Genomic DNA, 14,808 nt, shown 5'->3' with positions numbered 1-14,808 from the left:
GACGTTCTGCACGATGAAGTTGCCGGTACCCAAGCTGACGGGCGATGCGGAGACGAACGCGAACAAGACACAGAGGGCGGATGGTGATTCGATGATGGACAGGGCGCGGCCGAGGCGAGAGAGGCAATTTCTGAGGTAGCTTTTGGCGCGTAACAAGAGCGACCCCTTGTTGAGCGCGTCGTCAGAGTCGTACAGCTCACGCTCCCGCCCAGGGGTGTGCGTATGTGCTCGCAGAGTCTCTGGGATCAATACAATGATACTCGCACCGAGGGGAAGGACAACGAGAACGATCATGATGGGCACCCAGGTCAAACCTGACTACATGAGCCTCGAAGAGACAGACGAGGCGACAAAGCGGTCGACGTAATTTGCAACGGCCATGCGAATAAAGGAGTTGGCCCTGGGGCGAGGGAGAAGGGTCGGATAAGCAAGGGGGGCCGCAAATGTGACGAGGAGAACATGCCTGGCAGCCGTGGGAATGATATCGGCGGCGATTGAAAGGTTCATGGCCAGGAGAACACTTTCGCCGCCGCCAATGATCTGGAGGGCCGAACAAAGCAGGACGCAGTAAACAGATATGTGCTGCGGGAAGCGAAGGACAACCATGTTACAGGCCAAAGTCAAGAAGGTGCCGAGGAGAGAGAAGGCAAAGACGGGGCTCAACGTGTAATTGCCATGGATGTGTCAATACTTGTCGGCCCAGACACCATACGGCAACGCGACCCCTCCTCCTGGCCAAGGGGAAAAGCAGCTCCAGAGTCAGCCATTCGTTGCGACACGGGGCGGCAACATCCATCAGAAGCAGCTCAACATACCGATCACGGCCTCCAAGGCGCTGACGGCGCCGCTCAACCAGGCAAGCTCGAACTGAACAGGCTCGACCTTGCACAGCTCCTCCTCAACAGACCCGTGGCGGGAACCGGCATAGTAGCGTCGGGCAGAGAATGTCCTCGACGAGCCGTGTCGTGGGGGCGGTTGAGAGCGAGCTGGCAGCTGCCGAGCAGAAGACGTCGAAGGCGAGGAAGACGATGAGTTGCGGGCTCTTGTGAGGCGTAGGAGCGCTCGGATTGGCGGCGATACATGAAGCGGCAGCCGGTCCGGGGTTGGTGGGTCTGGAACCCGCTGCTGCCCGGGCTAGCGGCGCGCCGAGTAGCGGAGACGCCTCCGTGTTTGCCGCCGCCGGCCGGGTCGATGATTGTCCACCCGAACCTTCAAGTCTCTGCCTGTCGCTGCCTTGCTGAGTTTTCGTGAATTCAGGGTCTATAGAGAGCGGAACAGAAAGAGAGGGGGAGGGGGGTAAAGAAAAGAGACAGAATGGATCGCGTTTTCCCCCCTTTCCCCCTCGTTCTGGTGATAGAATCAAAGGAGTAGTAGAGAGTGGAGTCCAGAGAAAGGGCTGTCGCTAAGAAATGGTAGGTCGTTGGCTTTCGACTGGCTTGCAGCAACCCTATTGTCCCCCGTCTCCGGAGCACTGTACTGTGTGTGTTAGAGTGTCTACATTCTAGACGTAGCATAGGTGTAAATGACGACTCAAAGATGCCCTCGGAGTTACCTCCTCCCTCTCTCATTGGCTGCCGGCTGCTAGGAAGTACTGTACCAACAAAACAATAGTGACCATCAAGCTTGCCTCTGCGCCATCCCTACTTGCCTCTCTTCTCACATACAGCGGTACATAAGCACATACTCATCTTCGTCATATGATTGGCGCGTCGTGGGCGATCTGCCTTGGTCCTCCCCTCTCCCCTCCTCTCTTCTCTCTCTGCATCGCCTCAGCCGACCTCTCCCCTCTTCCCGATCACCAATTGACATGCCCCAGTCGAGTGGAGATGAATGCAGAATGCAACGATACCGCATTTGGGCCGGCAGTTCTGTCTGCCACCTGTCGAGGCGGCTTCGACCTTACAGGTATCGAATGGAATCCCTGGGACGGCTTTCCGTGTCTCAATACCGGGAACTGATTCTCGGTGCTTTGTAATTAGTGACTTTCGAGGAGAGCATCATGTCCATGGTGCCATCCGCCTGCTTCCTGTTGGCGGTCGCTTTTCAGACGGCCCGTGTCTTGAAGAGAAAGTCGGTCGCGGTTAAGCCGTCGCTGCTCCTAACAGCCAAACTGGTCCGTCTCTCATAACTTGAACTGTCATTTTCGCCGCGGCCCTTTTATCGTCACATTTAATCAGTCCCTTGCGTGAACAAAGGCGCATATGAATACGGAAACAATGCTCATTGGCCGTTCTAGGCGGCCATTACTCTTTACGTGTCACTGCAGCTCGTCCTCATCGTCCTGTGGTCCACGAGCTCCTACCCGACAGCTCGAATCTCAGTCGCCTCGTCTACCCTGGAATTATGTTCTGCGCTGGGTCTTGGCGTCATATCGCCCCTGGAACACCGAAAGAGTCCTCGCCCGTCCTTTGTCATTGCCTGTTACCTGGCCATATCGCTGCTTCTGGACCTGGTCCGCGTGCGCACTGCCTGGCTCATTGGCCATATTGACGCAGTGGCCGCAACCCTCACCGCCTCTATCGCTGCCAAGCTCCTTGTTCTGATACTTGAGGCAACTGACAAGCGACACATTTTGATCGACACCCATCGTCACCTTTCATCGGAGGCTACTAGCGGCTTCTTCGGCCGCGGATTCTTCTGGTGGTTGAACTCGCTGCTCAAGCACGGGTCGAGACAGATTCTCAGCATTGGAGACCTTTCTTCAATCCACGAAAAGCTAGCCTCGGACAAACTGGCAGCCGAGTTGAGTGTTGAGTGGGACAAATGTTGGCTTGCAGCCCTCACCGGGAAGCAAGCCTCGGTTTTCTGACCCTCTCGCAACAGGTAATCAGAAACGGAAGCACAGCCTCGCCCTGGCTACGCTTCAGGCCTGGCGCTGCGAAGCCCTGAAGATCGCTGTTCCCAGACTGCTGCTTGTTGCCTTTCGGCTTGCACAGCCGTTTATTATCGAATGGGTGGTTGAGAACATCTCCGGCCCCAACAACCACGACACTCGCAGTAAAGGCTTTGGCCTTATTGGGGCCGTGGCCGTCGTGTATTTCGCAATTGCGGTAAGCCGGGAACGCGCCTTGAACAGGCGGCTTACCCGAGGGAAGCTGTACTGACAGAAGCTCGAATGCAGGTTTTCACTGGCTCCTACCAACACCTCGTTTACCGCCTGATGACGATGACCCGGGGTGGATTGATTGCCTTAATCTACCAGAAACTGACAGAGTCTCCGACGCCATCGAACGATGCTCACGATGCTGCGGTCATGACCCTAATTGGGACGGATGTTGAAAGGATTTGTGAAACCTGGTACCTGGTTGTCGCGGAGATTTGGCCCAGCATCGTCCAACTGGGCATTGCCGTGTGGTTTCTCCAAAGACAACTAGGCGCGGTTTGCGTTGCTCCCGTAATCCTGGCACTAGGTGAGTCGAAGAGGCTCTAAGGAAATGCATGGCTAACTCTTGATAAGTCACGACCGGATTGTCGTTGAAAGCGGCAACGTACGTTTCTGCTCGACAGAGAATCTGGCTGGAGGCTATCGAAGACAGGGTCAACTTCACCGCGCACGTATTGAGCCACATGAAAGTCGCCAAGATGTTAGGCTTGTCCGAGAAGCTTCAGGACCTCATTCAGGGCATGAGAGTCCGCGAGCTAGAGCTTTCCAAGAGATTCAGGCGCTTATCGAGTTTCAACGTGTGCCTGAGTGAGTCGACAGCTTCCCCGACAGTAGAGCATCGCTGGCGGCTCATTCACTAACACGGGGATTTTCCAAGGCAATCTCCCATCTATAATATGCCAGTTGATCACTTTTGCGGCCTTTACAATTGTTATCAAGATTCAAGGAGGCGGTCCCCTCGGTTTATCGCAAGCCATTTCCTCTCTCTCTATCCTCACCCTTCTGATGTCCCCGCTTGAGATGCTATTGTACGCTATCCCTCAAGCATACGCAGCTTTGGGTTGCTTCGAAAGGATCCAGGTATTCCTGTCCAGTGACTCCTGGAAAGACGTCAGACAGCCTTGCCTGCGTCAATCATGTGAGACTACGCACAAGAGCGGCAAGACGGAGATTCTCTCGCCTCTCCGGTTTGTGGGTAATTCGGCATCGGAGGTCGTTGATCCAGATTTCGATCGAATCATCGTCCAAGAAGCAACATTCGGGTGGCAGGAGTCTCAGCCCGTGGTTCGTTGCGCGAGTCTGCGGGCCACTCGAAACACGCAGCTCATATTCATTCTTGGACCAGTCGGCTGCGGAAAGTCGACTTTGCTCAAAGGCATCCTGGGCGAGACGCTGATCCTCGGAGGAACCGTTTGGGTCGTTTCAAAGGAAGTCGCATTTTGCAACCAATCCCCTTGGATATCCAATGGAACCATTCGGGACTGCATCATTGGACCGTCAGAATTCGAGACTGACTGGTATGATGTGGTTATTCAGGCCTGCGCCCTGGACGTGGACCTACAACAGCTTCCCAGTGGGGACGCAACCCGTGTAGGCAGCAAAGGGGTTTCCCTCAGTGGTGGGCAGAAACAGCGACTGGCAAGTAACTGCAGGTACCAGCATGCCCGGTTCTTCTCTAACGTCTCCAGGAAATTGCGCGGGTGCTCTATTCTCGAAAGCAAATAGCCATTTTCGACGACGTTGTTAGCGGCCTCGACGCCATCACTCGAAGTGTCGTAATGATGCGAGTCTTTGGGCCATCAGGTTTACTTCGGAGACTCGGGACAACAACAATCTTGGCAACACATATGGGTGCGTACAGTTTGCGAGACGTGTGGAAATCACTGAGCTTACTTACCGTACCATGTAGTGGACCGACTAGAAATGGCTGACCTCATTGTTGTTCTCGATGAACAAGGCCGGATGATAGAACAGGGCCCGCCCAACAGCTTTCCCCCTTCTGATCATCGTATCAAAGATATTCTTGGAAGCCCACCAAATGAAACGACATTCCAGTCGTCAGCTCCGTCTGCAGAACGGTCGCCGGAGCAGACCCACGACCAAAGCGCCTCTACCCAGCAAGACAGACAGATTGGCGATATAGCAATCTACAAGTACTACTTTTCGTCACTCGGCTGGCTGAGCTTCTTCATATTTGGCCTCTTCGTGGTTCTAAATACTGCGTTCGAATCTATGCAATGTACTGGTCCCCCTTCCCCCCTTTGTGCCACCAGACTGCATGGTTACACCATCGACATTCACGCACAGGGCAAATACACTAATAAGCCGCCCCAGATGCTTGGCTCACGTTGTGGTCGCAAAGCAACGAGAAGTACGGAGACGTTCGTACTGCGTACTGGCTCGGACTGTATGCACTTTTTGCCGCTATCCGGGTTGTCAGTCTCATCACTGCGGTGTAGTAAGTCTACCGTCCGTCGTAATGTGCAGAACAAAGACTCATGAAATGTCACGCGCCTAAAGCTACCTTTACGTCGTTATTGTGCCAAGGTCCGCTCAGAATCTCCATTTGGTGGTGTTGCGGACAGCCATGCGGTAAGCATATAAGAGTCAATAGCCCCAAGATGCCACCAGTCGCTCACAATATGCCCAGAGCTCCCATGGGCTTCATATTGAGGACCGACACGGGCACACTCATCAACAGGTATGAGACTATGCAACGAGTCGCTACGAGCTTATAGAACGCTCACTACGTATACCCGGGACAACAGATTCAGCCAAGATATGCAGCTCGTCGATTTAAGCTTGCCTGGTGCCCTCGTCAATACGAGCTATCGTATGTATCCCACGATCGCGAGTTTCACGAAGCCTCTATCATCTGACAATGGGTCTCAGGGTTTGCCGGCTGTTTGGGAGTGGCTGCGCTGGCCATCGTCGCCCTGCCGTACTTTGCAGCCGTAATACCCTTGATGGCTGGTGTCCTGTATTTTCTGCAACGATTCTACCTTCGCACGTCCCGCCAGCTTCGGCTGCTAGAGTAAGTCCGCGTTTTCTTTTGAACCCTCGGCACGCGTGCTGAATCTCCACAGGCTGGAGTCAAAGGCACCGCTATACTCTCATGTTCTCGAGACAATCGACGGCATGATTAGTATTCGGGCTTTTGGCTGGGGTGCAAGGTACACCGAAAAGAGCCTCAATCTCCTCGACACTTGCCAGAAGCCCTTTTATCTCCTCCTTTGTGTCCAACAGTGGCTTGCAGTTGTCCTGGGACTCATCGTGGCGGTGCTCGCCACTCTCTTGACCAGCCTGCCTATAGTCTTGCGAGCGTCAAACATCAGCGCAGGGTTTATAGGTATTGCCCTAGTCAACCTGATGACCTTTGGAGAGTCTCTAGCTGGCCTGATTACTGTGTGGACTGAGTTGGAAACGTCTCTTGGTGCGGTATCTCGAGTGAAGACTTTCTCAGAGGATACAGCGCAAGAGGTCGATCCAGGCGAGAGGCCGCCGTCAGGATGGCCCGCCCAAGGGTCATTGACATTCGACAACTGGTCAGCATCCTATCACGAGTATGCGAATACCCCGAGAATCAAGCTCGTCCGATTGAAACGCTAACACAGGACGGAAGCTCTACCGTCTTGAATAGAATCACCGCCTCCATCCTCCCCGGCCAGAAAGTTGCGGTGTGTGGCAGAACTGGCAGGTAAGAGGCACCCATTTTCAAACTTCACCAGAGCAGCTTGAAGTCTAAACAGTCATCTCACGCAAGTGGGAAGAGTTCTCTCATTTCTTCTGTTCTTGGAATGGTCAACGGATCAGGCGGAAGAATCGTCCTCGACGGCATAGACCTATCTACACTTCCCAGAGATGACATTCGGAAGAACGTCACCTGCGTGACGCAAGACCCTTTCCTGTTCAGCGGCTCAGTGCGCTTGAACCTAGATCCGCTTGCGGAGTCATCGGACGACGAAATGCGAGCCTCATTAGAGAGGGTAGCCCTCTGGACGACATTGCAACGAGGCGCTGGCGACGACGAGCTTACAGCGGCGCGGGCTCTGGATTCTGAAATGAACGACTTGCGCTTGTCCCACGGCCAAGCACAGCTATTTTGCCTCGCTCGAGCAATGCTGCGAAAGAGCCCATTGATAATGCTCGACGAGCCGACTAGCAGGTAGACCTGTTCCTCTTCTTCCTTTCTCTCGGAAAAGTCCATTGCATGGATGCTGACTGCTAGAATCGGTCAGCGTTGACGCCACGACCGAGTCTGAGATCCAGAAAATAGTCGCGATGGAGCTCCAAAACTCAACGGTCATCATGGTAACGCATAGATTGTCGGGTATTAGTGCCTTTGACAGAGTGGCAGTGCTGGACCAAGGGGTCATGGTGGAGTATGGGCCGCCAGATGAGCTGTTGGCTATCCGCAATGGTGCTCTTGCAAAGCTCTGCGAGGCAAGAAGAGATGGGCCATGGAAATAAAGCGTGGTCGCGACCACAACTCTTTAAGACTAGAATGTCTGAACATAAGTCCACCGTCGCGATCCTAGCCTCTCTTGCGGCCGTGCCCCCCCTGAGCCTTCTTCATCTTCGCAATCCAACTTTTCAGCCGTTCTCCTTCCATCACATTAATCTCGTCCCTGGCAGTCTCGGAGCCACGACCCTGCTCCTGTCTGGCCGAAACTGTTCTTGCAAGCGCCCATTCCACCACTGCATCAAAGTTCCTACATGTGTGCCGCGTGTCGAAATCTGGCCCAAAGACTCCAGCAGACTCGTGCCAGCTGTTGGTGACGGGGGTGATGTCGGCGTTGCACATAATTGCTTGCCGAATATAATCCAAACAATGCTCTTGTGTCGCATCGGAGTCAGCTTGATGCCCTCTTTCACCCTGCTCGACATTCGGGAGACTTGCCCCAGTGCATCTTGTGCGTATGTTGGCTCTGATGCGGCTTGTAATATTCCGGGTACAGAGCTTTCCGTACCATATTCTGTTCATCTTGATCATTAGAAGGAGGCTCAGACAGAGATGGAGATGCTGGGAGAACTTTGCGTACCAGGCAGTGCACCTGATGAATTACGTCTAACCCTGTCATCCAGTAACCGTCATACAGAGTGGTGCGGTCCCTGACCGAGTCTGCTTCTTCTCCCTGCAGTAGAATAGTCGATGCTGCATAATTCTCAGCGGGAAACGCACTTCAGTTTTCAACAAAACCTGAGAAAATACCGGCTTCAATGTGATCCCACAAGCTGTCCATTTCCGGGCCTGGGTCGCCAACCCACAAGGGTCGGCCGGGGCTTTGCTCTCGGATGAGGCTACCGGTCTCGTCGTACGTCAATGCACCAGTGAAGACTTTCATTTCGAGCGAAAGAAGTGGCTGGACCGCTCCTACCGTCCATATTAATGGTGTTGTTGGCCAGAGTTGCTCGCAAAGCAACGAATTCATCCTCACATACTCATGTCTGTGTCAAGATACCTTGCGATGGCAACGCCGGACCTCAGGGACTTGATATAAAATATGACGGTGGTGCAAGCAAACACAAGTGTTGATACCTTCCAAGGCCATGAGACACCGGGGGAACATGGTGATTTCCTCCTGCTAAGGGGAACTGTGGTACGGGATAGCTTGAAGCCAACTCCATCGCCGAACAGACGAGCTCGAGAGCTGTCGGGCGATGAACGATGGTGGTCGTTCATTGAGTTGGCCTGATTGAAGAGAAATCGACAAATAAAGATTCGTTCTCACAGCAGTCAACACCATTCCCGAATTTGACCACAATATTATGCCAAATTGGCCTACAGAGACCAAGGAGCGCTTACGCAAGACGACGTGGGGAGATTGCGTCTGCCCCAGGCATCGGAGAAGAAGATTCCCTCACGATCGACGCTCGATGGCTCAATGTGGCAAGGACCGAGATCACAAAGGTTCCCATCCGTTCTGCATATAATCCGAGCAACATTCTGCTGACCGCAGCGACGTAAATGCAGCTTGCTGGCGCCCCTGCGATTCAAGGGTTTTCTCTTGATTCTCGGAAGCAAGCGTTTCTTTAGACCTGCCCAGCTTGGTATGCGCCGAGCCATTTGGATGCCTGGTGCGGCACAATCTGGGCGCACTTGTGATTCCGTCTGGCAGCTGACTTTACCCAGGCCCTTTGGGTTTCATCGCAAACACAGAGGTTGTGATGGTGGTCGAAACCTTGAGTAGAACAAAGCGCCCGGGATAGTGAAGGAGGAGTTACATACATATGCAGAGTCAGCTTTCGTGCTGTTAGAGCTGTGGCGAAGCGTGGCTGGATTTTGCAGGTCTCAAGGATATCTTTTTGGAAAGATGGGCCATAGGAGGATCTAAGGGGAAGTGCAGAGAGCCGACGAAGGGAAGACGAGGTGGCGAGGGCTTCCTATGGAGTGAGGGCCAAGGCTGCGATATCCCCGAATACTTGCATTCAACCAGACGATCCCAGGTCAACCTACACAGTGTTCATTGTGCAATTCCAACTTGGTGTACACGTTTCCGCCTGAACACCCACTAGGCTTAAGCGAGGCCCTTGAAACCGTCGCATTCTGGTCAGCGGCTCGTAGGCTACGAGTGCCTGCGGGGTTGAGCGAGAACGAGTTGCGGAACGTGACATCTTGGGCTTGTTGCTCACTCGAATGCCACACCCTCTTGGATGCAGCTAGTGACGATACACCTGGCAGCGTCTTGCTTGTCTGATCTTGATCCCAACTTCCTCCATGTCCTCAAATGGAAAACGCCGACACTTATGTCGTAGGTATACAAGCGGAATCAAGATGGATACTTGCGTGCGCGAGTGAAATGATTGCCACGATGAATGAGGCTATATATCATTGATGCTTCCTCTAGGTGCCTGAACAAGACAAATATCTCTACGGTGCAAATCTCTTGACCTTGATCTCTTTAGCCTTCAAAAAACAACAACGCAGTACAATCTTGGCAGAAAACCCCCTACGGTACCGACATGCACGCCCAACGAATCTATCTGGCCCTCGCCTCGCTGTCCGCTCTAGTGGCTGCTTCGCCCATCGCGAGTCAGTAGCGCATGATTGTCATGGATATAGAATCCATAAAGCTAATTAATCAAACAGACAACAAGGTCGAGTCGTCTATTGTGGACAACAATTGGAAGACTTATATCAACGACAAGGTCGAATCGTCCATCGTGGACAACAATTGGAAGACTTACGTCGACAAGCGGGACAAGGTAGAGTCGTCAATTGTGGATAACAATTGGAAGACCTATGTCGACGACAAGCTTGAGTCTTCCATCGTGGACAACAACTGGAAGACTTACACTGAGTAGAAGGCCGAGGGTCAGTCCCAGCAAGGCGGGCTGTAATCTCCAAGGACACCAATATCTTGCAACTACACGAGCCGAATATACGGATTTAGCCGTTCACCTAAAAACTTTGGATGGCGAGTGGTAGATATGATACGGGATGGCGGACAGTTGTCCTGGGAGACTACAGTACAGCTCTAGGTTATGAGTAGCGAGTCCGGGGCGATTTCATCAAATGATTAGCCTTTCGCCAACATTTATTCCTGTCATTTACTACCTTGACCTCTAGCTTAAGAAACATCATCAAATTTGTATATCAATCTTGGGTTAACAGACAACAACATGACCTTTTGGTGCCATAAAAGTAAATTTTAAACGGCGACTCTATGGATATGAAGCATCGTGATCGTGACATGAGACTAGTCCAAAGCCGCACCAGAGAACATGACCGAGGCTATGTGCAAAGGGCTTGCCTAATGTTGTTCGGTATGTACACGTAGGATGGTTGCAAAACGGGGCTGATGGTACAAGGCTCACGGATCACGGCACGCGACGTCGCTCCATGTTGTCATGGTTGGCAGAAGTCTGGTCGTGTTAACCCCCGCTCGCCATGGCGTGGTTGCGTGGAGTAATCTATCTTATCCCGATTCTTTGCACAAGCCGCCGGCGCTGACGGGGTAGAGGGGGTGCCATGGCCATCCATCTGTCGATCTTCAGTTTCCCAGCGAGCCCAACTTTCCAGAAGTTGCAGTCATTTTGTCATAACTTGAGAATTTGTACCCAACACAGAGAGGCCTGCATATGCACGCGTGCCAGGCAGCCTGCGCACACGATGCATGGTGACGGTCAAGGGTCTGCAAGAGCGGTGGCACAAGATCACAGAACCACCAATACTTCGTACTGGCCAGAGGTTTCTCGTCTTACAGTGCGAGACATATATCCTGGATGCTGGGATACCCGGTTTGGTTTTTGAACTGAAAGGTCTTCGGCTCCGCTTACCGAGTGTGGACCGTGCCTAGACGGACATGTTTTTACTAAATGTAGCCATGACGTGCTCGCCATTCGCATCGTGTAAGCCGATTTAACGATTCCATCAGGTTTCTCACTACTTCGTCCGCACTTTCACCTTACTTTGGGCCCATAGCTGTTGCTGGAACAACGAAGCAGGCCAGCCTCTCTGGCTTTGCAATGAGACCCAACTTCTTCCATCTGAACGCATCACGCCCCACCGTTCTTCCCCAATTCGAGCCACATTCACTTACACCCCGCAAGACCCAAGGAGTATATCCGGGCTCCTCCTCGCCGTCCACATGTATGAGAGAGTAAGCCAGGAGTCTGAGTCTCTGGACGAAGAGAAGCAGTCGACAGGCCTACCGGAGACTCTCGGTTTCCTGCGCGGCGGTACAAGTACGCCACAGAAATGGCGCTGGTGCCAAAAACTTCACGTCTATGCCATAGTCGCCATTCTATGGGCCGCTTCACTCGGTCTAGTTGCATATGTTTCGACTCGTCTTGCACAACGGAACTCATTTGCAAGAGGATTTGACACGGACCTGGGTAAGGCTCAACGCTGCATCGTCCGAACACGCAAGACATCACTGAACTAACGGATCCGACATAGAGCCTCTCCGATCCGCCATAGAGATTGAGAAATATCGGTTCAGTGGCAATTTAGACTTTGATGCCAACGGCACACTGTTCATCACGGAGCCTCCCAATGCGGTGAATTACGTGGGCGAACCGAGCAAGGAGATAGACAGGGCGTGGAGAGCATTGCTCGAAGGTGACCCTCCCCTCTGAAGTTCCCCCTTAAATATTGCGGTTTCGCTAACTTGGCAGCAAAGTTGATGGTGTTGATCTCATCGGCGCAGAGGCATCTTCAGTTCAAGGAAAAACTCTGAAGAAAGACAGCGGACATTACCTAGTTGGAATAGACGGCTTCCATCAAATACACTGTCTGGTGAGCTCTTCCCTGTCTCGTGTCTGCTTCACGATGTTGACGGCATATGCATTCAGAACATGATTCGCCGTGCTCTGCGCCCTGACTACTATCCCATGAACGACCCCGAGCCTGTCTTCAAGACGCACATCAGTAAGCAAAGATAAAGATTCCCGATTAGCGGTCAGATACTGAAACCTGTCGCTAGACCACTGTGTCGACTACGTACGTCAAGCACTCATGTGCAACATTGACGTCACGCCCTTGCTAGTCACTTGGAATGAGAGAATGAATCGTCCCATGCCCAATTTTCAGGCTCTTCATACGTGTCGAAACTTTGCAAAAGTCAAGAGCTGGATGATGAAAAGGAATGGACTTAACCATCCCCTCCCCTTTGCCCCGGGACGACCGAGGCCCGCTCCCGGCTAGACGGGAGATACGCTCCAAGGCTTCGTTGGTCTCCCATAGAAGAAACGTTGGATGTGTGTCCTCGTATGCTACCAATCTTGCCGCGAGACCCTACTACACTGTCTCCCCGAACTCCGGACCGGTTTCGTCGTGGGGTAAGGGTATCACACTGAGGGGAATCTGGTAAGACTTGCGATTGCTGGAGCTAGTTCTGCTCATATCTAGAAGCAACGTTCTTCCAGATACCTTATTGACTGCACAAAAAGATATCTGCTGAACCCAACTACACCTGCCATGAGGTCCGTATTTACAGGAAAGCTTTATGCAGTATACGAAGTGAAATCACGCGGAAAAGCAGGCAAATTGAGCTTGAAGTCATCGAAGATACAACCTTTTGCTTATTCGTACTTATGGTCTTCCGTGTTCGAGCTTTGCCAGGATACTGTTACTCGAGATAGAGTAAATACTCTGTCTAACCATGGCGCACACAAGCTGTCTGTCATAGAAATGTGCAGACAAACCTCACAGATCCTCGCGCCACCGACTGTGCGACATCTTGCTCGCCACGGCGACTCCAAGATTGGCAAAGCTCGTGCCGCTCAGCATCTCAAAAATGGAAATATCGACCTCGAAGTGCTTGGCGATCCAACTGCGCAGCTCCACCGCGAGCAGCGAGTCCACGCCGTACGTTGGGATGGACGAGTGCATGTCCATTTCATCTGGAAGCGTCGAGAGGTTGCGCCGCAGCTTGGATACCAGTGCTTCCGCAACCACGGCTCCGGCCTCGGTTAGGGACCGGGTATCTATAGCCCTCGTTCGAATGTCTCGCGTGTCTTCCCCGGGAGCGAACTGGGGGCTTTCGACGCTCGACGCTCGATTCATGGTGCTGAATAGCGGCTGCTGCAGCCAATCTGGCTCCTCGTGTCCCTGAGCGACTATATTGGCCCTGGTGTTGATTCCGACCACAGATTGGCACCCAACGGCCGTCAAAACCTCCCTGGATGGATGGCAGTAGTAGTCGAGGAGGCTGTAAATATCACGCCGAGTGATGGGAAGCATGGACCCATAGGACATTAGTCGATTCCGCATAGCCTCGTTCTCCGCAAGATAGCCGTCAGAGATGACCGCCCCGAGATCTATGGAGACAGCTGGCTGGCCCCGCGCAACACGGTAGTGCGCAAGGGCGTCGAGGTACGTGTTTGCGGCAGCGTAGTTTGCTTGGCCGTGCTGACCGCAGATGCCAGAAACAGATGACAGAAGCACAAAGAAATCGAGTTTCTGCGGCAAAAGAGCGTGCAGATTCCACGAGCCGTCGACCTTGGGCTTCAAAACGGCTTGCCACTGGGAAAACGACATCTTTCCAAATACCTCGTCCTAGAAGTAGTCTTGTTGAGAAATTGCGGATATGGGCCATGAGAGAGCTTCTTGGACATACCTGTAGAACCATGGATGCTTGGATGCAGCCCTTGATGGGTGGCATCTCTCGCTCAGACTCAGCCAAGACTTTCTCCAAAACGTCTTTGCTACTGATATCACAAGCCGGCATGGACACGTAGACTCCAGCGCTCTTTAACTCTTGCACCAGCTCTCGGGCTGTCGCTGAAGTGGCTCCAGAACGGGAGAGGAGCAGCATCCACCGAGCGCCGCGGCTGGCGAGCCATCTTGCGATGCTGCGGCCGATGCCTCCGAGTCCTCCGGCAATCACATATGTCTTGTTTTCGTCGAAAGTAAACAAATGTTCGCGACTGAGCATGGCCTATGATCCCAGTTTCAGTTTCAGTTCTTGTGTTCCGCATAAGAAAGGCAGCACCGGGAACCGGGACGTCAACTCTTACCGTGACTATGGTGTCTCGTTTCACCTCCAGCACCGCTTTGCCGCTGCTTTTGCCATCTGCCAATGCCCTGAAGGCCTTGGAGGCGTCAGAGATGCTGTAAACGTTGAGCGGACGTGCCGTATGGAGCAGCCCCTTGGCATGCATGTCGATGACGGCCTCGATTGCCCGCTGCGCCTCCCTGGGGCGCTCGAGCACCCATTTGGCGCCGTCAAAGGCAGAGAAGGTCTTGTTTTCGTTGAAATTGAGCATTGGAAGCCCCGAGTCTGCCAGAATGTCTCGCTTGCCAATCTCGACGAAGCGTCCGTATGGGGCGACGCAGTCCCAAGAGGCCATGAGACTCTCTCCGGCCAGCGAGTTTAACACCACATCGACGCCGCGTCCTCGGGTCATGCGCTTCAGGTCATCAACAAAAGTCGTGTCTCTGCTGTAGAGTATGTGGTCTTCTTGAAGCCGGTACTCCG

General features: G+C 53.1%; 4 protein-coding genes across 4 annotated transcripts; 3 read left to right on the top strand and 1 right to left on the bottom strand.

Annotated features, from left to right (window-relative positions):
* Positions 1-318: 318 nt before the first annotated feature.
* On the bottom strand, positions 319-606 carry HRG_10744 (uncharacterized protein; the record flags this gene model as incomplete). The annotated part of the gene is made up of 2 exons (XM_044869214.1): positions 319-400; positions 464-606. The coding sequence occupies 2 exons, from the start codon at positions 604-606 to the stop codon at positions 319-321; spliced, it is 225 nt and encodes a 74-aa protein (XP_044715563.1).
* A 1,220-nt stretch (positions 607-1,826) lies between these two features.
* On the top strand, positions 1,827-7,354 carry HRG_10743 (ABC transporter domain-containing protein; the record flags this gene model as incomplete). Its single annotated transcript, XM_044869213.1, has 20 exons — positions 1,827-1,905; positions 1,980-2,113; positions 2,237-2,765; positions 2,824-3,050; positions 3,122-3,410; positions 3,458-3,691; positions 3,762-4,079; positions 4,134-4,522; positions 4,573-4,735; positions 4,794-5,123; positions 5,219-5,342; positions 5,405-5,476; positions 5,535-5,585; positions 5,653-5,717; positions 5,777-5,918; positions 5,971-6,029; positions 6,234-6,471; positions 6,525-6,581; positions 6,648-7,049; positions 7,123-7,354. The coding sequence occupies 20 exons, from the start codon at positions 1,827-1,829 to the stop codon at positions 7,352-7,354; spliced, it is 4,134 nt and encodes a 1,377-aa protein (XP_044715562.1).
* A 2,493-nt stretch (positions 7,355-9,847) lies between these two features.
* Positions 9,848-10,189, top strand: HRG_10742 (uncharacterized protein; the record flags this gene model as incomplete). Its single annotated transcript, XM_044869212.1, has 2 exons — positions 9,848-9,917; positions 9,975-10,189. The coding sequence occupies 2 exons, from the start codon at positions 9,848-9,850 to the stop codon at positions 10,187-10,189; spliced, it is 285 nt and encodes a 94-aa protein (XP_044715561.1).
* Positions 10,190-11,475: 1,286 nt separating this feature from the next.
* HRG_10741 (uncharacterized protein) lies at positions 11,476-12,533 on the top strand (the record flags this gene model as incomplete). The annotated part of the gene is made up of 5 exons (XM_044869211.1): positions 11,476-11,572; positions 11,787-11,948; positions 12,010-12,125; positions 12,182-12,257; positions 12,313-12,533. 5 exons carry the CDS (start codon positions 11,476-11,478, stop codon positions 12,531-12,533), a joined length of 672 nt encoding a protein of 223 aa, XP_044715560.1.
* Positions 12,534-14,808: the final 2,275 nt, after the last annotated feature.

This window comes from Hirsutella rhossiliensis (assembly GCF_020360975.1).
Source record: "Hirsutella rhossiliensis strain HR02 chromosome Unknown scaffold00017, whole genome shotgun sequence".
Taxonomy (NCBI): domain Eukaryota; kingdom Fungi; phylum Ascomycota; class Sordariomycetes; order Hypocreales; family Ophiocordycipitaceae; genus Hirsutella; species Hirsutella rhossiliensis.
The sequence above is the reverse complement of the archived record's forward strand: the minus strand, read 5'-3'. Positions and strand labels throughout refer to the sequence as shown.